We start from the raw sequence: 22499 nt of genomic DNA, 5'->3' as shown, positions 1-22499 counted from the left end.
CATTTTCAGTTGTTTTGATAAAACAATATCTGGTCGCCATTCTTTAATATCCTCAAATGGAAAGAGACAAAGATGTGGTTCGTGTTTTTATAGCAACCTCTGTGTACTAGCCCAAGGAAGATTTTTACATTTGTGTTATGCAAGTAGATTTTAGCAGAATCGTGAAGTCTAAACTAAGAAGTGCAATTTCCTAATTGTGCTCTGACAGAGATTTTTGTTTCCACTCACTAGATAATGTTCCATATTTACTAAATATCCTATAATTCTACCAGTTTGTTGATGCCAAAGACTCCATAGCACTGGCGAACATATCTAATTCAATCCTGGCAGTGGCTCCATCCATATACAGTCTTATAATGGTGATGGTGCCAGCATTTTATGCTTGAGATGCCAGCCAGCTAAAATAGCTTCCACACCTCCTGGAAAGAAGTCCACTGGACATCGGAGCAGAATTAGGCTATTTGGCCCACCGTGTCTGCTCCACCATTCCATCATGGCTAGTTTATTATCCCTCTCAACCCATTCTCCTGCCTTCTTCCTGTAATCTTTGATGCCCCCTACTAATCAAGAACCTATCAAACTCCACTTTAAATACACTTAGCCTCTGCGACAATGAATTCCACAGATTCACCGCCCTCTGGCTGCACTTCCTCGTCATCTCTGTTCTAAAGGGACACCTTTCCATTCTGACCTGTGTCCTCTGGTCCTAGACTCCCCCATTACTGGAAACATCTTCGCGACATCCACTCTATCTAGGTCTTTCAATATTTGATAGGTTTCATGAGCTCCTCCCTCGTTCTTCTGAACTCCAGTGCATACCATGTGTTATCAGCTGGAGAGGCCTGGCAAGGAGATACCCCCTCCCCTTTTTCCTTCTCCCTGGGCCTCCTGTCCCATGATCCTCTCATATCCCTTTTGCCAATCACCTGTCCAGCTCTTGGCTCCATCCCTCCCCCTCCTGTCTTCTCTTATCATTTTGGATCTCCCCCTCCCCCTCCCACTTTCAAATCTTGTACTCGCTCTTCTTTCAGTTAATCCTGACGAAGGGTCTCGGCCCGAAACGTCAACTGTACCTCTTCCTAGAGATGCTGCCTGGCCTGCTGCGTTCACCAGCAACTTTTATGTGTATCACTTGAAATTCCAGCATCTGCAGATTTCCTTGTGTAAGGAGATACTGGAGATTGATTTTAATATTTTCTTGAGAAAAGGTGTTTATTGCCCTTCAGGTGATAGCTGATTTTTCATAACTTTCTCAAACTGTGGTGAAGATATTTCTAAAAAGTGGCGGGTAGGGAGTTCCAAGTTTCTACCCATTCAATTACTGACCCAGGAAGAGTAAGGGAGTGACGGATAGTTGTGTGACTGACCACGGCAAATGACAAGTTTGTATTTAAAGCGTGGAGACAGAATATCAGCCTCCCTCCCCAATAATACTGCAGCCTGCCAAGTAAAGAAGGGCTCGTCAAACTGGTCCAATCCCTTTAATCGTGAAAGGCTTGTTAACTTCGTTTATGATAATACAAAGTGCTCCATCATTTTCAACACACGGCACAGATTACAGAGGACACAAAATGTATACAGACAAAACAGATAATTACAATAGTCACCTCTTGCTGAGTTCGGATTATTTTTTTTATATATATATATATATATAATTTTTACATTATAGTCACCGGAAATACCATTAAAAATTACAACAAGAAATATTGATAGTAGTTGGAGGGGAGTTTTAGTTACTTGAACAAGCAGCAAATAAGGGCACAGAAAATCAAACAAAGTTAAAGACTACTTGCTACCACCAGCTGAATTCATTTAAACACTGCGTGTTACAAAACAAGATTGCTCTAAAGTGTGGAACTGGTACACGAGAACAGAACTGTACTCTCAGACTGCTGTAGATGTAGTCAGTCCCTGCACAACTAACAGATAACATTGCATTTGGAGTAGTTCGGGGGTCAAACTGGTACAGTACGGTCCCACATGTAGGTGTGCAGCCGAACTGGCACAGGTATAACGTATAATGACACATGCAGTCAGAGCAGTACAGTCGAGCTGCTACACGTGTACAGTCAGTACCTGCAGACACTCTCGTAGTCAGACTGTTAAAGGTGCCACACAGGAATACGAACAAGTAGTGTCAGACCATCATGGATACCCGTGCAGGTATATCATTGGACTGTTGTAGGCATCAGTACTGTCGTGGACTACAGTCAGACCACAAATGCGGTATGGATGCACAGTTAGACCAGTACTAATTAGTTGAATGGCTGGAGTATTGATACAGGTGAAGTGAAACAGTTAGACCATGCTCCACACTACGTACAGGTGGGCCGCTGCAGGAAGTTGTGCAAGTTCCATTGCAAGTGAACAGTGGATTAGCACAGTACTAGTACAGGTGTATACTCAGGTCAGCAACTACTAACGCTTCATACATCTTACTGAATTACCTTTAGTTTGTTGAGAAAATACGCTGTAAATTTCAACCAGCTTGCACTCGTTTGACAGGATTGCTACTACCGGTGTTTGGACTGCACTGATCTGATATGTAGTCTAGTTTCTAACAGGACAACTATTCAATGTTTCAATGAGTGTGTTACTCAGCTATTCGATGTGTAACTATTATGGAGTCTGTTAGGAAAAGCTTTTTATGGATGTGAGAATAATTCGTCTGAAAATGGAGTTGATTAGTTTCAAATGAATTCTACGGCAAGAGACATCTAAATACTTTTAACTACTGAATGCTAAGTGTCTTGATTACTGTATGTCCTTGAATTATACAGATTGAAAGATATTTACTGCCACCCCAATTCAGCATTCCACCTCCACTTCCACAATTGGTTCATGTCCCTCAGGCCAGTACTCTTCCCACTTTGTGACCAAGTTTTACAATGAGGGAGTATCTGAATGGGGGTCTCATTGGGCTTCCTGATTCTGGGAAGGCCTGGGGACACTGGGAGAGGCAAAAGGGGGGGCGGAATTGTCACGTGAGAGTCACTCACCAGACCAGCTGGAGATAGTCCACAGAAAAATGAAACTGAGCCCAAGACAGGGCTTCATTAGGGGTGGGAGAAAAATGTTAAGAATTGAGGAGTGTCTATAGCAGAGTTCCCAACCTTTTTTATGCCATAGACCAATAATATTGAGAATATCCATGGACCCCAGATTGAGAAACTCTGGTCTACTAGACCGATAATCTAAAGAATGCGTATTCTAATCTCACCGCAGACAATTTGCCATCAGGTCGGGAAATAAGTCTTTGAATGAGATTTTTGGCTGCCATGAAAACTTTTTAACTTGAAGGAAGGAAACGTGGCAAACGGCCACCCCAAATCTAATATGGCCGCTTCTCAACCGGCCTCTGAGGTGGCGCGCTTGTTGGATTGGACCAGCAGTTCAAAGAGATCCCCCCACACCCCCCCCCATCTTCAGAGGTTAACCAAGGTGGGGGGAGGGGGGAGGGCTTTATAAATGGTCAGCATTGCCCAGGGATGGCTCCCACCCCAAGAGTAGGCAGCGAACTTCTTGCCTGTATTTAAGAGAGCCAGGAGAGGGTGCAGGAGAACCCCAGATACACGCTTTCTGCTTCACATCCTGACTCCCCCACCACCCAGTGAGTGTCAGTCAGGGGGTTCCAAGCAGTTGAGGAGTTTCCTTAGTCACAAAAATTGCCGTAGTGAAGCCTGTCTAGCAACAAAAACAGGTTACGTTCTCTTTCGGGAATGCCCGAGGCCTCGGCTACTCTTTGAGTGGAAGACAGGACAGCTGACTGCTCATTTGAACTGTAGGCAAGCTAGAGAAGCGGGGGCTGGCTGGGAGAAGGGGGCATGGTGTTGAATAGTCTACTAACCGTGGAACTACACATAGCTGTTACTGCTGGAGTAGACAGACGTCACGTAAACTGGTCGGCACCGGCCCGTGCCAGTTGACGCCAGCCCACCCCGAGCGACGTATACTGCCCGCTTTCCTCTGCCTGTGTGTCACCCCCTTGCGGTTCCAACTGCTTGGCCCAGCACCGGCGTTGCTGCTGTGCCTTCGAGCCAGGAGAGGCGTGCGGCGCTGCGGTGACGCGGCTGTCCGCTGTCCGTGCTGACTTACTGTGCAGGAGGTCCTGTGGGCCGCGGCAGGGGCCTCCTCGGTGGCTGGACAGAGGGGAGCCAGCCTCCCTGCCCTGCGGCTCTGGCTCCCGACGTGGCCCGTGGGAGACGGCTTCTGGTGCCAGGCCTCGCCCACGTCAAAGTCCCTGAGCTCCCGCAAGGCCGACAGCGGCAGTTCCGCACTGGGCGGATCGGACCTCTTGGGTCTGCGCTGTGGCGTAGGAGAACCCTTGGCACTGGCTCCCGTCGCCTGGGAGCCTTGGGCGCAGATGAGGGGGAGCTGAGGGCCTAGAGCCAGACTAGTTCTGTCGGTGAGCGAATCCTCACGGGTTTCCTGGGCCAGCTCCGAGCCGCCTCCGAACGGATGCTGCACCCTGGGGCCTTGGAAGTCACCCTGGTTCTCCTTGTCATCCCCGCCGTCACCCTGGGCACCGTCGAAGGAGTTGCCCGACCACTTGGAGTCGCCGTTGGCCTCCTCCTCCTCGAGCGGCGCATTCAGGTCCCGCAGGAAGACCACGATGACAGTGATGTTGTCGCTGGAGCCAGCGTCCCGCGCCGATGCCACCAGCTTGTGGGCCACCATACTGCTGTCCCCGTTGTTCTCCTTCAGGTGCTCGGCCACCACCCTGACAGCCTCCTCTGGCTCCATGGTATCGTAGAAGCCGTCGCAGGCCAGGATAAGGTAGTCCTCGGTCCCGTCCAGCAAGGTGGAGTCACTGTCTGCTTCCCCGCAGATGTAAGGCTTGTGCTCTGCGTCCCCTGAGACAACCGGACAAAGGTGGGTTAGTCAGAGCAGGTAGCACAGAAACAACCTACACATACGTTCTGCTGATCTCAGTGACAAGACTGGCAGGCACAGCGACACACTGCTACTGCGGTGCTTGTCCGCGGCAGGCGTTCTAGAGAGCCCCTTTCATGATGTCCGGTCAAAAAACATTCCTGAAAGACTAGCAACACACATCAAAGTTGCTGGTGAACGCAGCAGGCCAGGCAGCATCTCTAGGAAGAGGTACAGTCGACGTTTCAGGCCGAGACCCTTCGTCAGGACTAACTGAAGGAAGAGTGAGTAAGGGATTTGAAAGTTGGAGGGCGAGGGGGAGATCCAAAATGATAGGAGAAGTCAGGAGGGGGAGGGATGGAGCCAAGAGCTGGACAGGTGATTGGCAAAAGGGATACGTGAGGATCATGGGACAGGAGGTCCAGGGAGAAGGAAAAGGGGGAGGGGGGAGGAAAAAGTCCAGAGGATGGGCAAGGGGTATAGTCAGAGGGACAGAGGGAGAAAAAGGAGAGTGAAAGAATGTGTGTATAAAAATAAATAACGGATGGGGTACGAGGGGGAGGTGGGGCATTAGCGGAAGTTAGAGAAGTCGATGTTCATGCCATCAGGTTGGAGGCTACCCAGACGGAATATAAGGTGTTGTTCCTCCAACCTGAGTGTGGCTTCATCTTTACAGTAGAGGAGGCCGTGGATAGACATACCAGAATGGGAATGGGACGTGGAATACTAGCCTCACTTGGGTGAGACAAAAAGTAGAGGTCGTGGGTTAAGAGTGATAGCTGAAACTTAGAAGGACGTTGCCAGGATTTGAGGAACTGAGTTATAGGGAAAGGTTGAATAGGTTGGGACTTTATCTCCTAGAGTGTAGGAGAATGAGGGGAGATTTGATAGAAGTGTACAAATTATGAAGGCCATAGAGTGGGTAAATGAAAGCAGGCTTTTTCCACAGAGGTTGAGCGAGACTAATACTAGAGGTCATAGGTTAAGGGTGAAAGCTGAAATGTTTAAGGCATTATAGACAGCCCCTTTCATTACTGCAAAATGTCCCAGTCAAAGGACGTTCCTGAAAGAGTAGTCTCACTTGGATGGGATGAGAAGGACGAAGGTTGGGTGAGACTAGTACCAGAGGACAACTTCTTCTCTCAGAGGGTGGAACAAGTGGTGGATTTTATTCAATGAGAGACAGTGTGGAGTAGGCCCTCCCTGCCCTTCGAGCTGCGCCACCCAGCAATCCCCGATTTAATCCGAGGCCAGTCACGGGCCCGTTTACAACGACCAATTAAACTACCAACCGGTATGTCTTTGGACTGTGGGAGGAAACCCACGCGGTCACGGGGAGAACGTACAGGCAGGGGCGGGAATTGAACCTGGGTCGTCCGTACAGTAAAGGGTTGCGCTAACCACTATGCCTCTGTGCCGCCCCCAACGAGGATTTTAACATTCACGAGAAGATGGAGAGGTACATGGATGGCAATGGTATGGAGGGCCTTGGTCTAGGTGAAGGTTGATTGGACTAGGCAAAATAATAGTTTGCCATGCACGAGATGGGTTGAAGGGCCTGTTTCTGTGCTGTACTTTTCCATGACACTATAGCCTCAGGAGGGCAACACTGCTGTAAATTGAGCCCTGGCAAACACCTTTGTAGCAATACACAATGTTGACAAAGCACTGTTAAGCTTCTAGAGTTGTCAGGGGGTCACCACTGAGAACTTTGGTCCAGAAATCTGCCCTTCAGTTTTTACCAAAATCGGGAGGATATTTCAGTGATAGTGAAGGGCGCCCAAAGATTAAATTCAAAGTACAAAGTACATTTATTATCAAAGTCTGTAAACGTCACCATATACCACCACGAAATCTGTTTTCTTGCGAACATTCACAGTAGAAAAAACCAGTGCAACAGGATCAATGAAAGACACACAGAAACAGACAAATAATCAATGCGCAAAAGAAGATAAACCATAAATAAAGGCATCCGTTAGTCTTGCGAGACCATGGATCTGCGCCTGGAAAGTCTTCACTCTCCAGGAGGGCGCAGGCCTGGGCAAGGTTGTATGGAAGACCTGCAGTTGCCCATGCTGCAAGTCTCCCCTCTCCATGACACCAATGTTCTCCAAGGGAAGGGCATTAGGACCCATACAACTTGGCACCAGTGTTGTCGCAGAGCAATGTGTGATTAAGTGCCTTGCTCAAGGACACAACACGTTCCCTCGGCTGGGGCTCGAACTCGCGACCTTCAGGTCGCTAGTCCAATGCCTTAACCACTTGGCCATGTGCCCACGATAAACCATACAAATATTTTAAAAAATAATAACAATGAATGAATAAATAAATAATATTGAGAATGAGTTGTAAAGAGTCCGTGAAAGTGAGTCTGTAGGTTGTGGAATCAGTTCAGTGTTGAGGTGATTGAAGCTGGTTCAGGAGCCTGGAGGTTGTTGAGTGAAAACTGTTCCTGAACCTCATGTTCACTCACTTCTTTGATGCATCACCTACACATCAGTGATTTGCATCTACCTCTGGGTTGAAACCGTCAACTGTGAAACGTTGTACGATAATTGAGCGGGGAGAGTATGTTCCCTGGAGCTGGCAGCAGGCTGAGACTGCAGGCCATAAAGAAGCAACAGCTCACTGAATAATCTAGTGACCCTCACTCGGTCACAGTCAGGGTAACTGGTAGTTGTTGTCTCTGTAAAGAACGTATAGAAATTTGAGAGTGAGAAATAAACTCATATTGATTAAAATCGGGAATGACTGACAAAGATGAGGAACCACCCGACACCAGCCTATGATCCTGAAGCAGTCTGCTTGGGTGGATGTGGCGAAGACGTTGCTATTTCTCCACAGAAAGTGGTCGATACGACCCGGTCCATCACAGGCAGAGCTCTCTGTACTTTTGGAGGAGAGGTGACTTGATAGAGGTGCACAAGCTGATAAAATGCATACGTCGAGTGAATCGTCAGAGACTTTTCTCCACGGCAATATCGGCTAATATGAGGGGGCATAATGATAAGGTGCTCAAAGTAAAGCGTCCGGGTAAGATCAGGGATGATTTTTCTACACAGAGAGTGGGAGATGCCTGGAATGTGTTGCCAGGGGTTGTGGTAGAAGCAGGTATGTTAGGGATGTTGAAGAGGCTTTTAGATTAGCACACAAATGAAAGAAAAATGGAAGAATATGTGGGAAGGAAGGGTTCGATTGATTTTAGAGTAGTTTAAAAGGTCGGCTCAACATCTTGGGCCCATTTACAAGGAATGCTGTAACAAGAAAGCAGCATCCAACCAAGCCATGCTCTCTTCTCGCTGCTACCATCTGGCAGGAGGTACAGGAGCCTCAGGTTCAGGAACAGTTATCACCCTTCAACCATCAGGCTCCTGAACTAGTGTGGATAACTTCACTCAGCTCAGCCCTTAAACACCAAGAGATTCTGCGGATGCTGGATATCCAGAGTGACAGACACAAAGTGCTGGAGGAACTCAGCAGGTCAGGCTGCATCCACGGAGGGGAATAAACAGTCGACATTTCGGGCTGAGACCCTGCATCGGGACAGGTGCTGAGTACCTTCAGCATTTTGTGTGTGTCACTCACTTTAACTCTGAACGGATTCCACAACCTACAGGCTCTGTTTCGAGGCCTCTCCAGCTCACGTTCTCGGGTTTTATTTGCATAGTTTGCCGTCTTTTGTGCACTGGCGGTCCGTCAGTCTTTGTGCCGTTTTCCATTGGTTCTATTGCATTTCCTTATTTTCCTGCAAGGAAATGAATCTGAAGGTGACATATTGATAATAAATTTACTTAGACCAGATCTAAGGGTTTGATTACACGTGGTAATCAATAATAAATTGCGGAATTCAGGAATAATGTCTGCACCCAGAAAGGGCTGGAAACATGAGGTAGCTGAGGCAAGTAGACGCAATTGGGGAGGAAAGGAATGGGGAGGTGTGTGGAGTGCGTGAAAGGGAGTGGGGGGATTATTCCGTGGAGCACCAGTCCCAGTATGGATGAGATGGACAAAACGGGCTGCACATTCTATGCAGCAGAAGGCTGTGTGTGTCTCTGTGGGTGTCACTGCGAGCTGTGGGTGGACAACAGGAAAAGCAGGTAATCGGTTTCCAGATTAAAAGCCTCACCAATTGCTCTGGAGACAGAAAGACTTCCATTGACTCTCCAGGCCCCGAACCAGACCACACAGCCTCCCAGCGCCTCGATTCTCTGCTTTTCATCCTGAAAGAGCAAAGGGGGGGGAGAAGAAATAGGAAAGCTGTTGCACCACTACAAAACCTTGGAGTTGGGGATAAAGGTGGGGTAACAAATTCCAATGGATTTTCAGGTCAATAGACTTTAACTAGAGAGGTTTTGTATGTTTTAAATTTAGAGATATAGCACGTTAACAGGCCCTTCCGGCCCAATGGGCCCAATGACACCCACGTGACCATTGAACCTACTAACACGTACATCGTTGGAATGTGGGTGGAAAGCAAAGCACCCGGAGGAAACCCAGGCGGTCACGGGGAGAACACCTTACAGACAGTGGTGGGGATCGAACCCAGATCACTGGCACTGAAATAGCTAACTGCTACGCTACAGTACTCTCAAAACACTCTGCAGGTGCTGGGGTCAAAGCAACACTCACAACACACGCTGGAGGAACTCAGCAGGTCGGGCAGCATCCGTGGAAACGATCAGTTAACGTTTCAGGCTGGAACTCTTCGTCAGGACTGTAGGGGGAAGGGGCAGAGGCCCTATAAAGAAGGTGGGGGGTGGGTGGGAAGGAGAAGGCTGGTAGGTTCCAGGTGAAAAACCAGGAAGGGGAAAGATAAAGGGGTGGGGGAGGGGAAGCAGGGAGGGAATAGGCAGGAAAGGTGAAGAAGGAATAGGGGAAAACACAATGGGTAGTAGAAGGAGGCGGAAACATGAGGGAAGTGATAGGCAGCTGGGGGAGGGGGCAGAGTGAAATAGGGATAAGGGAAGGGAGGGAGAGGGAATTACCAGAAGTTGGAGAATTCAATATTCATACCAAGGGGCTGGAGACTACCCAGACGGTATATGAGGTGTTGCTCCTCCAACCTGAGTTTAGCCTCATCATGGCAGTAGAGGAGGCCATGTATGGACATATCCGAATGGGAATGGGAAGCAGAGTTGAAGTGGGTGACAACCGGGAGATCCTGTCTGTTGTGGTGGACAGAGCGCAGGTGCTTGATGAAGCGGTCCCCCAATCTGTGTCGGGTCTCACCGATGTAGAGGAGGCCGCAACCTTTCAGCCTTCTCCTTCCCACCCTCCCCCCACCTTATTTATAGGGCCTCTGCCCCTTCCCTCTTCAGTCCTGACGAAGGGTTATGGCCCAAAATGTTGACTGATCGTTTCCATGGATGCTGCCCGACCTGCTGAGTTCCTCCAGCGTGTTGTGAGTGCTACGCTACAGTGCTGTTGTAATACCCTAAGCAAGGGTTCAGACCTGCTGAAAGTACAGCACTCTCTTGGTTCTATCCCTTTAAGGGTGCAGCGTAACACTCCATATGTACAGGCCTTCAGGCAGCCCAGCACTCCCTTGTACTGTCTCTCCAACTGGGTAGCACTGCCTCTGCACTACACGTCCAACAGTGGAGACTCCATCTGCACCACCACTCAAACAGTGTGGCACTGCTGGCCAATGCCAGGCTCGATGGCATTTCCTCTGGCCTGGACAAGAGCAAAACAATTAGACCATAAGACAGGAGCAGAAACAGGCCGTTCAGCCCATCGAGTCTGCTCTGTCATTTGATCATTGCTCATCCATTTCCCTCTCAACTCCATTCTCCTGCCTTCTCCCCATAAACTTTCATGCCCTGACTTATCAAGAATCTAGCAACCCTCCTCACCTTAAATATACTTGGTCTCCACTGCCGCCTGTGGCAACGAATTCCACAGATTCATCACTCTCTGGCTAAAGAAATTCCTTCTCAACTCCGTTCTAAATAGGTGTTCCTTTATTCTGAGGTTGTGCCCTCTAGTCTTAGACTCCTCCACTATAGGAAACACCCTCTCCACATCCACTCTATTGAGACCTTTCAATAATCGATAGGCTTCAATGAAATCCCCTCTCATTCTTCTAAGTTCCAGCGAGTAAAGGCCCAGAGCCATCAAATGCTCCTGATATGATAAGCTCTTCATTCCTGGAATCGTTTTTGTAATGCTCCTCTGACCCCTCTCCAATGTCAGTACATCCTTTCTTAGATAAGGGGCCCAAAACTGCTCGTAATACTCCAAGTCACAAGTACCTCAGCATTACATCCTTGTATTTATATTCCAGTTCTCCTGAAATGAATGCTAACATGCACTTGCCCTCCTCAACCTGCAAATTAACCTTTAGGGAATCCTGCCCGAGGACTTCCAAGTCCTTCTGCACCTCGGATTTTTGAATTTTCTCCCCGTTTAGAAAATAATATATGCTTTTATTTCTTCTACCAAAGTGCATGACCATCCACATCACTACACAAAGTGCATGACCATCTGCCACTTCTTTGCACATTCTCCTAAATCTGTTTTAGTTCTTATGCAAAACTACCCACTCTTCCACCTATCTTTGTACCATCTGCAAAACTGGCCACAAAGCCATCAATTCCATCATTGACCCTGCAAAAAGAAGCGGTGCCCACACCGACCTCTGTGGAACATCTCTAGCCACCGGCAGCCAATCATAAAAGACTCCCTTTACTCCTACACTTTGCTTCCAGCCGGTCAGCCAATGCTCTATTCACGCTTGTATCTTTCCTGTAACACCATAGGCTCTTTATCATCTTGCTAAGCAGCCTCACGTGCGGCATCTTGTCAAGGGCCTTCTGAAAATTCAAGAACACAACATCCACCCATTCTTCTTTGTCTTTCCTGCTTGTTATTTCCTAAAATAATTCCAACAGGTTTGTTGGGCAAGCTTTTCCCTTAAGAAAACCATTCTGGCTTTGGCCTATTTTATCATGTGCCTCCAAGTACTCCAGTATCTCATCCTTAACAATTGACTCAAACATCTTTCCAACCACTGAAGTCAGGCTAACTGGCCTAAAATTTCTTGTTATTTGCCTCCCTTCCTTCTTAAAGAATGGAGTGACGTATGCAATTTACCAGACCTCCGGAACCATGCCAGAATCTAATGATTCCTGAAAGATCATTGCTAATGTCTCCACAATCTCTTCAGCTACAGCTTTCAGAATCCTGGTGTAGTCCATCTGATCCAAATGACTTATCTACCTTCAGACCTTTCAGCTTTCCAAGCTCCTTCTCCCTCCACGCAATTGTACTCACTTCTACCCCCCAATATTCTTGAACTTCCAGCATACTGCTAGTGTCTTCCACAGTGAAGACCAGTGCAAAATACTCATTCAGTTCACCCGCCATTTCCTTGTCCCCCATTACTACCTCTCCACTGTCATTTTCCAGTGTCCAATATCTACTCTCACCTGTTTTACTCTTTAAATATCTAAAAACACTTTTGGTATCCTCCTTGACATTACTGGCTAGCTTACCTTCGTATTTAATCTTTTCGCTCCTTATGGCTTTTTTAGTTGCCTTCTGTTGTTTTTTAAAAGCTTCCCAGTCCTCTTAACTTCCCACTAATTTTGCTCTATTAGATACCATCCCTTTGGCTTTTATGTTGGCTTTGACTTCCCTTGTCAGCCACTGTTATATCATCCTGCCTTTAGAATGCTTCTTCTTTGGGGTGTACGTATCCTGTGCCTTCTGAATGTCATCTAAAAAAATCTCTGCCGCTCTGCCATCATTCCTGCTAGTATCCCCTTTCAATCAACTTCGGCCAGCTCTTCTCTCATGCCTCTGTAATTCCCATTACTCCAGGGTAATACTGATACATTTGACTTTAGCTTCTCCCTCTCAAATTGCAGGGCGAATTCTATCATATTATGATCATTGTCTCCTAAGGGTTCCTTTACCTTAAACTCCTTAACCAAATCCAGTTCATTACACAACACCCAGTCCAGAATAGTTCATCACCTAGTGGGCTTAACCATAAGCTGCTATGAAAAGCTATTTCGTAGGCATTTTACAAATTCTCTCTCCTGGGATCCAAAATCAGCACCAATCTGTTTTTCCCAATCTACCTGCATATTAAAATCCCCCATAACTATTGTAACATTTCCCTTTTGACGTGCATTTCCTATCTCCCATTGTAATTTGTAGCCCTCATCCTGGCTCCTGTTCAGAGAAGCCTGTATATAACTCCCATCAAGGTATTTTTTACCCTTCCAGTTCTGTGACTCTACCCACAATGGTTCTGTATCTTCCGATCTTATGTCACCTCTTTCTAAGGATTTGATTTGATTTTGTACCAACAGAGTCAGATCACTCACTCCACCTACTGTAACTCACCTGTCCCTTCGACACAATGTGTATCCTTGCATGTTAAGCTCCCAACTATAATCTTCTTTCAGCCATGACTCAGTAATGCCCCCAATCTCTAATTACACTACAAGATCATCTACCTTATTCGTACACTGCATGCATTCAAGTATAACACCTTCAGTCCCGTACTTGTCAACCCTTTGGATTTTGTCCCATTACATTGCAATTCCTCCAACTGACTACAATATTGACCTATCATCTGACTGTCCTCCTGACAGTCTCACTACACACTGCCTCTGCCTGTATACCAATTGCCCCATCCTCAGTTCTATCACTTGGGTTCCTATTCCACTGCCAAACTAGCTGAAACCCTCTCAAACAGCTCTAGCAAACCTGCCTGCAAGTATATTGAATTCCCCTCGGGTTCAGGTGTAACCCGTCCCTTTTGTACCCATACCTTCCCCAGAAGACATCCCAATGATCCATATCTGAAACCTTATCCCCTGCACCAGTTCCTCAGCCATGCATTCATCTGACAAATCATCCTGTTCCCGCACTCACTGGCACATGGCACAGGTAGCAATCCAGAGATTACTACCCTGGAGGTCTTACTTTTCAGCTTTCTACCTAGCTCCCTAAATTCTCTCTTCAGGACCTCTTCCTTTCTTCTACCTATGTCAATATGTATCAAGAGTTCTGGTATTCACCCTTCCCCTTTAGAATGCTGTGAATCCAAGACATCCCTGATCCTGGTTCCAAGACATCCCTGATCCTGGTATCTGGGAGGCAACATATCATCCAGATGTGTCTATCCCATCCACAGAATCTCATGTCTTCTCTTCTGATGATGGAATCCCCTATCACCACTGTGGTCCACTTCTCCTCCCCTTCCTTCTGAGTCACAGCACCAGACTGAGTGCGAGAGACCCAGTCGCTGTAGATCCCCCACCAACAGTACCCAAAATGTTGTACTTATTATTGCGGGGAATGGCCACAGGGGTAGTCTGCAATGCATGCTGATTTCCTTTCTCTCTCCTGTCGGTCACCCAGGTGCCAGCCCCCTGTAGCTCCTACCTTTCACATCCTCAGTCTCCTGTATGTGCCAAAGGTCATCAATTTGAACTAAGGGAGTAATGGATTTGTGGCTAAATTTGCCGATGATACAAAGATAGGTGGAGGAGCGGGTAGTATTGAGGAAACACAGAGCCTGCACAGAGACTTGGATCATTTAGGGGAAAGTGGCAAATGAAATACAATGTTGGAAGGTGTATGGTCATGCACTTTGGTGGAAGAAATAAACAGGCAGACTATTATTTAGATGGGGAGAGAATTCAAAATGCAGAGATGCAAAGGGACTTGGGAGTCCTTGGGCAGGATACCCTAAAGGTTAACCTTCAGGTTGAGTTGGTTGTGAAGAAGGTGAATGCAACGTTGGCATTCGTTTCTAGAGGTACAGAATATAAGAGCAGGGATGTGATGTTGAGGCTCTATAAGGCACCCGTGAGACCACACTTGGAGTATTGTGTGCAGTTTTGGGCTCCTTATTTTAGAAAGGATATGCTGACTTGGAGAGGATTCAGAGAAGATTCATGAGAATGATTCCAGGAATGAAAGGGTTACCATATGAGGAATGTCTGACAGCTCTTGGGCTGTATGCCCTGGAGTTCAGGAGAATGAAGGGGAATCTCATAGAAACATTCCGAATGTTAAAAGGCCTGAACAGATTAGATATGGCGAAGTTTTTTCCCCATGGTAGGGGAGTCTAGGACGAGAGGGCACGACCTCAGGATTGAAGGACGTCCATTTAGAACAGAGATGTGGAGAAATTACTTCAGTCAGAGAGTGGTAAATCTGTGGAATTTGTTGCCACGAGCGGCTGTGGAGGCCAAGTCATTGGGTGTATTTAAGGCAGAGATAGACAGGTTCTTGATTAGCCAGGGCATCAAAGGGTATGGGGAGAAAGCAGGGGAGTGGGGATGACTGGAAGAATTGGATCAGCCCATGATTTAATGGCAGAACAGACTCGATGGGCCGAATGGCCCACTGCTACTCCTATATCTTCTGGTCTTATGAGCTGTAGCACCAGTCCCTTAACACATTCTGAGTCTGAGGCAAGTGTGATTTCTGTCTGACCACCCCGCCAGCCCCGAAGGGATGTGTTAATGAAAGGAATCCAACACAGTGTCTTTGTGCCCCCGTTACCTCTCTGTCAGGTTTGTGCGGTTTCATGAGTTCGACGACCTGACCTCTTCGGACCAGCATAACCTGTGAGTCCCCGAGCCAGGCCACGTGCAGCATGTTCCCCCGCATGAAGGTCACCACCCCGGTGGAGCCGCAGCGCAGGTTCTGGGGGGAGTGGGGGGGGGGAGTCAGAATGAAACAGCTATAGGTTAGCATCAAGGTTACAAGCGTCTTATACACCCATTCCTATTGCTCGTGAGCTTCCTAAACCCAGAAACGGGAGTGTTCCTCCAGGTTTACCCTGAGCAACACACACACACGCACAGAGACGCACACATGCATACACACACACACACACACACACACACACTCACACTCACATACAGACACACACACAACACACACACACACACACACACACACACACACACACACACATGGACACACACACACATACACACACACACATACACACACACACACACACACACTCACATACAGACACACACACACACACACACACATGGACACACACACACACACAGATGCACACACACACACACACATACACACACACAAACACAGACACACACACTCACACACACACAGACGCACATACACACACACACACACACACAATCACATACAGACACACACACACACACACACACACATGGACACACACACACACACACAGATGCACACACACACACACACACATACACACACACAAACAGACACACACACTCACACACACACAGACGCACATACACACACACACACACACACACACACACACACACACATGCACACACACACACAGAGTGAGCACATCTACAAGGAATGCTGTCACAGGAAAGCAGCATCCATCATGAAAGACCCCCACCATCCAGGCACAAGCACAGCTATTACCCCTGAAGAAGGGTCTTGACTGGAAACATCAACTGTTTATTCATTTCCATAGATGCTGCCTGACCTGCTGAGTTCCTCCAGCATTTTGAGGGTGTTGCTTTGGATTTCCACTAGTTATTACCCTCTCAACCATCAGGCTCTCGAACCAGAGGGGAGAACTTCACTCACCTCAACACTAAACTGTTCCCACAACCTATGGACTCGCTTTGAAGGACTCTTCATCTTATGCTCTCAATATTTATTTACTGTCATTACTCTGGCTTTTTTCCCTCTTTTGTGTTTGCAGTTTGTTGTCCTTTGCACATTGGTTATTTGTCCATCTTGTGTGCAGTTTTTCACTGATTCTCAACCTCGTTCTCCTGCCTTCCCTCTTTAACCTTTGAAGAACCTGTCAGCCTCCATCTTAAACGCACTCAGTGACTTGGCCTGCACAGCAGTCTGTGGCAAGAAACCCCACAGATTCACCACCCTCTGGCCAAACAAATTTCTCCTCACCCCTGTTCTAAATGGATGTCCCTCAATTCTGGGGCTGTGCTCTCTGGTCTGAGACTCCCCCGGAAGAGAGCAGTCTAGGGCCAGAGGGCACAGCAGAGGTTGATAGTTTCTTGATTAGTCAGGGTGTCAAAGGTTACGGGGTGAAGGCAGGAGAATGGGATTGAGAGGGATAATAAATCAGCCATGATTGAATGGCAGAGCAGACTCTATGGGCCTCTATGTCTTATGGATTCAGAAGAAGAAGAGGGCATATTTCTCTACACAAGGGGGCTGTCTAGGTCCTCCCTCCTTATACTCAGTCTAAGGTTTCTCCAGATGTTGAGAAAGACACCCCTCCCCCTGTAAAATGGCTGATACTAAGAGTATGGTAGCTCCAAGTGTTGAGAGAGATCACCCCCCCTGTCAAATTGCAGATAGTGAGGGTAAGGTTTCTCCAGATGTTGAGAAAGACAACCCCCACCCCCGTCAAATGGCTGCTACTAAGAGTATGATATCTCCAAGTGTTAAGATAGCCCTCCCCCCCCACCCCCCCCCCGGTTAAGTAGCTGATACTGAAGGTCAGGTTTCTTCAGATTTTGGAGATAAGCCCCCCCATAAAACAGCTGATAGTGAGGCTAAGGTTTCTCCAGATGTTGGTCACAAACCTCTCTGGCAGCCTTCTGCACGAATCGCTCGTCTGTCAGGCGAAAGGCATGACACAAGGCTTCAGCGGGGTTATGCTGGAAGCTCTCCTGTCGAGCCAGGTTCACGTGAAGGTGGATGGAGGCATAAATTGCAGCGTCTACCCCTCCGTGCCCGTCAAACACGGCAAAAAAGGACTGTTCCTCCTGGTCCTGTGCAGAGTAACAGATACAGAACCGGGAATCAAACAAAGGCAATGTGTCAAGCTTCCAAAGCAATTTGTAGCCAAATATATCTTTCTGAATTGAAGCCTCCTTGTAAACGAGGTGACACATTGAACAGCATGTGTCCCACAAGCTATCAGCTAATGGACATCAGAGACACATCATCTGTGCAAACACACTCAGTGGCCACTTTATTAGGTACACCTGCACCTGCTCATTAATGCAAATATCTAATCAGCAATCATGTGGCAGCGGATCAATATATAAAAGCACGTCGACATGGTCAAGAGGTTCCGTTGTTGTTCAGACCAAGCATCAGAATGAGGAAAGAAATGTGATCAAAGTGACTTTGACCATTGGTGTCAGACGAGGTGGTTTGAGTATCTCAGAAACTGCTGACCTCCTGGGATTTTTACGCACAACAACAGTCTCTAGAGTTTACACAGGACAGTGCAAGAAACAAAATACTTCCAGTGAGTGGCGGTTCTGTGGGCGAAGACAGCTTGTTGATGACAGAGGTCGGAGGAGAATGGCCAGACTGGTTCAAGCTGACAGGAAGGTGATAGCAATTCAAATAATCACGCATTACAACACTGGTGTGCAGAAGAGTGTCTTTGAATGGACAACACTTCGAAACTTGAAGTGGATGGGTGACAGTAACAGAAGACCACGAACATACTCCCAGTGGCCACTTTATTAGGTACAGGAGGTGTGTCATAAAGTGGCCACTGAGATATGTTCATGGTCTTCTGTTGCTGTCGCACATCCTCTTCAAGGTTTGACGTGTTGTGCATTCAGAGATGCTCTTCTGCACACCAGTGTTGTAACGTGAGGTTATCTGAGTTACTGTCACCTTCCTGTCAGCTTGAACCAGTCTGGCCATTCTCCTCCGACCTCTCTCATTAACTTCACCCACAAAACTGCCGCTCACTAATTACATCCCCTCTCCTATTCCTGCTTCCAATAATCCACACTCTCCCTCCCTCATTCACCGTATCTGTCGCCCCACTCTCATCACCCCCCACCACTCTTCTCCCTTCTTCTCATGTTACTCGTACACCTCTTCTGCCTTTTCAACCTTCCATTCCAGCCAGACGTAATTTTCTGACTTCCCCCTTACTTGTTCTCTCACTGACCTGCAGCCTCGCCTCCTCTCACATAACCCTTCTGCACCCTTGTCCAATCTCCCTCCTCCCGTTTCCCTGCCTTTCCCCCAAGCCTTAATTTTTCTGCTTTCCACCGTCCTTCCGGATCTCCCCCTTGCCTTTTGTCCTTTGCTTTCACCTTTGCCTCCCCCCACACACACACACTCAACCATTAGTAACCACCCAGTCACAGAGAATAGCAGACTGTTTGATGAAGTAATTGTCTATGACAGCTGCTGTTGTCACATCATTGTAAGCATCACTTGAATTCATTACCTCTGCTCAGTGCACTCTCTGTTCTGAAGTGGATTCTGAAAACAAACAGCAGCCCATCTTGATGGATCTGCGCATTTTCTCTGTACTTACCGTGAATGCCCACAAGAAAATTAATCCCAGGGAGGTGTATGTACTCCAATAATAAATTTACTTTGAACTTTTGAGTGTCAACTGAAGATCAGTTGGGCGCTTAAGCATTAAAACCTAAGTTTAAAAGCTCAAAATTCAAAGTAAATTTATTATCAAAGTACATATATGTACTTTGTCCACCTTGAGATTGATTTTCTTGTAGGCATTCACAGTAGCGCAAAGAATTACAATGGAATCAATGAAAAGCTACACACAAAGACAACCAACGTGCAGAAGAAGACAGACTGTGCAAATAATAAATAAGTAAATACTGAGAAAATTAAGAGGGGTATTGATAGGGTAAATGCAAGCAGGCTTTTTCCACTAAGGTTGGGTGGGACTACAACCAGGGGTCATGGGTTAAGGGTGAAAGGTGAGAAGTTTAAGGAGAACATCAGGGGAGACTTCTTCACTCAGAGGGTCGTGAGAGTATGGAAAGAGCTTCCGGCACAAATGGCGTGTGTGAGCTCAATTTCAACGTTTAAGGGAAGTTTGGATAGGTACATAGTTGTTAGGTGTATGGAGGGCTATGGTCCTAGTGCAGGTCGATGGGAGTAGGCAGCTTAAATGGTTTCAGCATGGACGAGATAGACCGTAGGGCCTGTTTCTGTGCTGTACTTTCCTACATCTCTGTGAGTTATAGAGTCCTTTAAAGTGAGTCGATAGGTTCTGGAATCCATTAAGAGTTAATGTGAGTGAAATTCTCCACACTCCCAGTTAATGTGAGCGAAGTTCCCATCTTCCCAGTCAATGTAAGTGAAGTTCCCATCTTCCCAGTTAATGTGAGTGAAGTTCCCATCTTCCCAGTTAATGTGAGTGAAGTTCCCATCTTCTCAGTTAATATGAGTGAAGTTCTCCACACTCTCAGTTAATGTGAGTGAAGTTCTCCACACTCTCAGTTAATATGAGTGAAGTTCTCTACACTCCCAGTTAAGGTGAGTGAAGTTCTATATGCTCCCAACCTTTTATCTACCCCCCAGAGCCAGACTGCGGGAGTGTTACATTGTCAGGTTGCGGGAGTGTTACATTGTCAGACTGCGGGAGTGTTACATTGTCAGATTGCGGGAGTTTTACGTTGTCAGCGATGCAACCTTTCACACGAGAGGCTCAAGCAATGATCTGTTTGTCCTCCTTGATCTTACGGATCTCCTGAAACAATTCAGAGAAGAGTTCCCTTGTGTCCTATACAACAGCACTCTCTGAAATCGTGCAACTAGGTGATACGGTTATCAATTGATTTCCTGGGATCTTTCTGTGTACATATTGACCTTTGCATTTCCCACATCACAGTAATGACTTCTTGATTGCTCTCAAATACTTTGGAACATCTCGAACTGGTGAAAAGCAGATCTCCCTAAATCACAAGAGTGTCAATTCAGTCTTTTCAACATTGCGTCTCTGTACAGGGTAAAGATAAAGCTCTCTTTTTGGGTTTCCTCGTACCTTGAACTGAGACAGGCTTTTCAGATGTATTTTAAATTGTATCAAGTGAGGGAGATGGAGAGGACTAATGACTCCACTAAGCTGTACATCAGGTAGAGGTGGACCAGTCCACAGGGACAAGGCACTTCCATTCCTACCCATGGGCTAGTGGCCAGTGATTCCAGCTTCCAGCTGTTGGGTGGGACAGTGTCTGTCTGCATGTCCGAGTCAGCTGGGGGTAGTCTGAGGTCCAATGTCCGAGTCAGCTGGGGGTAGTCAGAGGTCCAATGTCTGTCCACGTGTCTGAGTCCGCTGGAGGCTAGAGTCCAAAGAAGCCCGACTTTCTTGAGATTAGAGGACCATGCATTATGTGGGAAGGAGGGAAGAATGGGGGTTGTTTTGCTGTTGTTGCTGTGTGTTCTGCATTGTTCTGCCAAGCATTGTGGGCAACCTATCTTGGCGCAGGAATGCATGGTGACGCTCGCGGGCTGCTCCCAGCACACCCTGTTAATGCAAACAGCACACTTCATGGTCTGTTTCAATGGACTCATGATAAATAAACTTGAATCTTGAACCCCCACTCATCCAATGTCCCACAGGACGTAGGGAGAAAAGATGCATGGTGGTGTCATTGGTGCAAGGCCTCAGAATTCAGCCTTGGTTCACCAGAAGTGTGAGGGAGGAGCAGTTAAAAAAAAGAATAAAAAAGCCTAACATTAAAATATGCCTAGAAGGAAGAAAAAGAATCCGGGGCTAAGTGATCTTCATCTATACCACCTTGGATGGAAATAAGCCACTGAAGATTTCAAAGAACAGATAAAAGGGAATTTAAGAAATTTCAAGCACCATGCCATAACTCTATCAGACCCTAAGACCATATGACCATAAGATATAAGAGCAGAAGTAGGCCATTCGGCCCATTGAGTCTACTCCACCATTGGATCATGGACTGATCCAATTCTTCCAGTCATCCCCACTCCCCTGCCTTCTCCCTATACCCTTTCATGCCCTGGCTAATCAAGAACCTGTCTATCTCTGCCTTAAATGCACCCAATGACTTGGCCCCCATGGCCGCTCCTGGCAACAAATTCCACAGATTTACCACCCTCTGACTAAAGTAATTTCTCCGCATCTCAGTTCTAAATGGACGTTCTTCAATCCTGAAGTCCTGCCCTCTTGTCCCTAGACTCCCCTACCATGGGAAAAAAAACTTTACCATATCTAATCTGTTCAGGCCTTTTAACATTTGGAATGTTTCTATGAGATCCTCCCTCATTCTCCTGAACTCCAGGGGATACAGCCCAAGAGCTGCCAGACATACCTCATATGGTAACCCTTTCATTCCTGGAATCATTCTCGTGAATCTTCTCTGAGCCCTTTCCAATGTCAGTGTATCCTTGCTAAAATAAGGAACCCAAAACTGCACACAATACTCCAAGTGTGGTCTCACAAGTGCCTTATAGAGCCTCATCATCACATCCCTGCTGTTATATTCTATACCTCTAGAAATGAATGCCAACATTGCATTCACCTTCTTCACCACCGACTCAACCTGAAGGTATCCTGCACAAGGACTCCCAAGTCCCTTTGCATCTCTGCGTTTTGAATTTTCTCTCCATCTAAACAATAGTCTGTCCATTTATTTCTTCCACCAAAGTGTATGACCATACACCTTCCAACATTGTATTTCACTGACTCAACCTGAAGGTATCCTGCACAAGGACTCCCAAGTCCCTTTGCATCTCTGCGTTTTGAATTTTCTCTCCATCTAAACAATAGTCTGTCCATTTATTTCTTCCACCAAAGTGTATGACCATACACCTTCCAACATTGTATTTCATTTGCCATTTCTTTGCCCATTCCCCTGAACTACCTAAGTCTCTCTGCAGGCTCT

General features: G+C 47.0%; 2 protein-coding genes across 5 annotated transcripts in view; one reads left to right on the top strand and one right to left on the bottom strand.

The window, feature by feature from the left end:
* The window catches only part of trim37 (tripartite motif containing 37), a 158598-nt gene that overhangs the window by 101250 nt on the left and 34849 nt on the right, over nucleotides 1-22499 (top strand). The gene's annotated exons all lie outside the window — the stretch shown is intronic.
* Nucleotides 1474-22499, bottom strand: part of ppm1e (protein phosphatase, Mg2+/Mn2+ dependent, 1E) — a 171173-nt gene continuing 150147 nt past the window's right edge. For all 3 annotated transcript variants that reach the window (XM_063031594.1, XM_063031596.1, XM_063031595.1), the window contains exons 4-7: nucleotides 17433-17621; nucleotides 15403-15546; nucleotides 8999-9092; nucleotides 1474-4853 (exon numbers count right to left, since the gene is read on the bottom strand). In XM_063031594.1, coding sequence (XP_062887664.1) covers nucleotides 3868-4853; nucleotides 8999-9092; nucleotides 15403-15546; nucleotides 17433-17621 — 1413 coding nt within the window. In that variant the 3' untranslated portion in view covers nucleotides 1474-3867. The remainder of the gene's footprint in view (nucleotides 4854-8998; nucleotides 9093-15402; nucleotides 15547-17432; nucleotides 17622-22499) is intronic.

Source organism: Mobula hypostoma, chromosome 23, assembly GCF_963921235.1.
Source record: "Mobula hypostoma chromosome 23, sMobHyp1.1, whole genome shotgun sequence".
NCBI lineage: Eukaryota > Metazoa > Chordata > Chondrichthyes > Myliobatiformes > Myliobatidae > Mobula > Mobula hypostoma.
The sequence above is the reverse complement of the archived record's forward strand: the minus strand, read 5'-3'. Positions and strand labels throughout refer to the sequence as shown.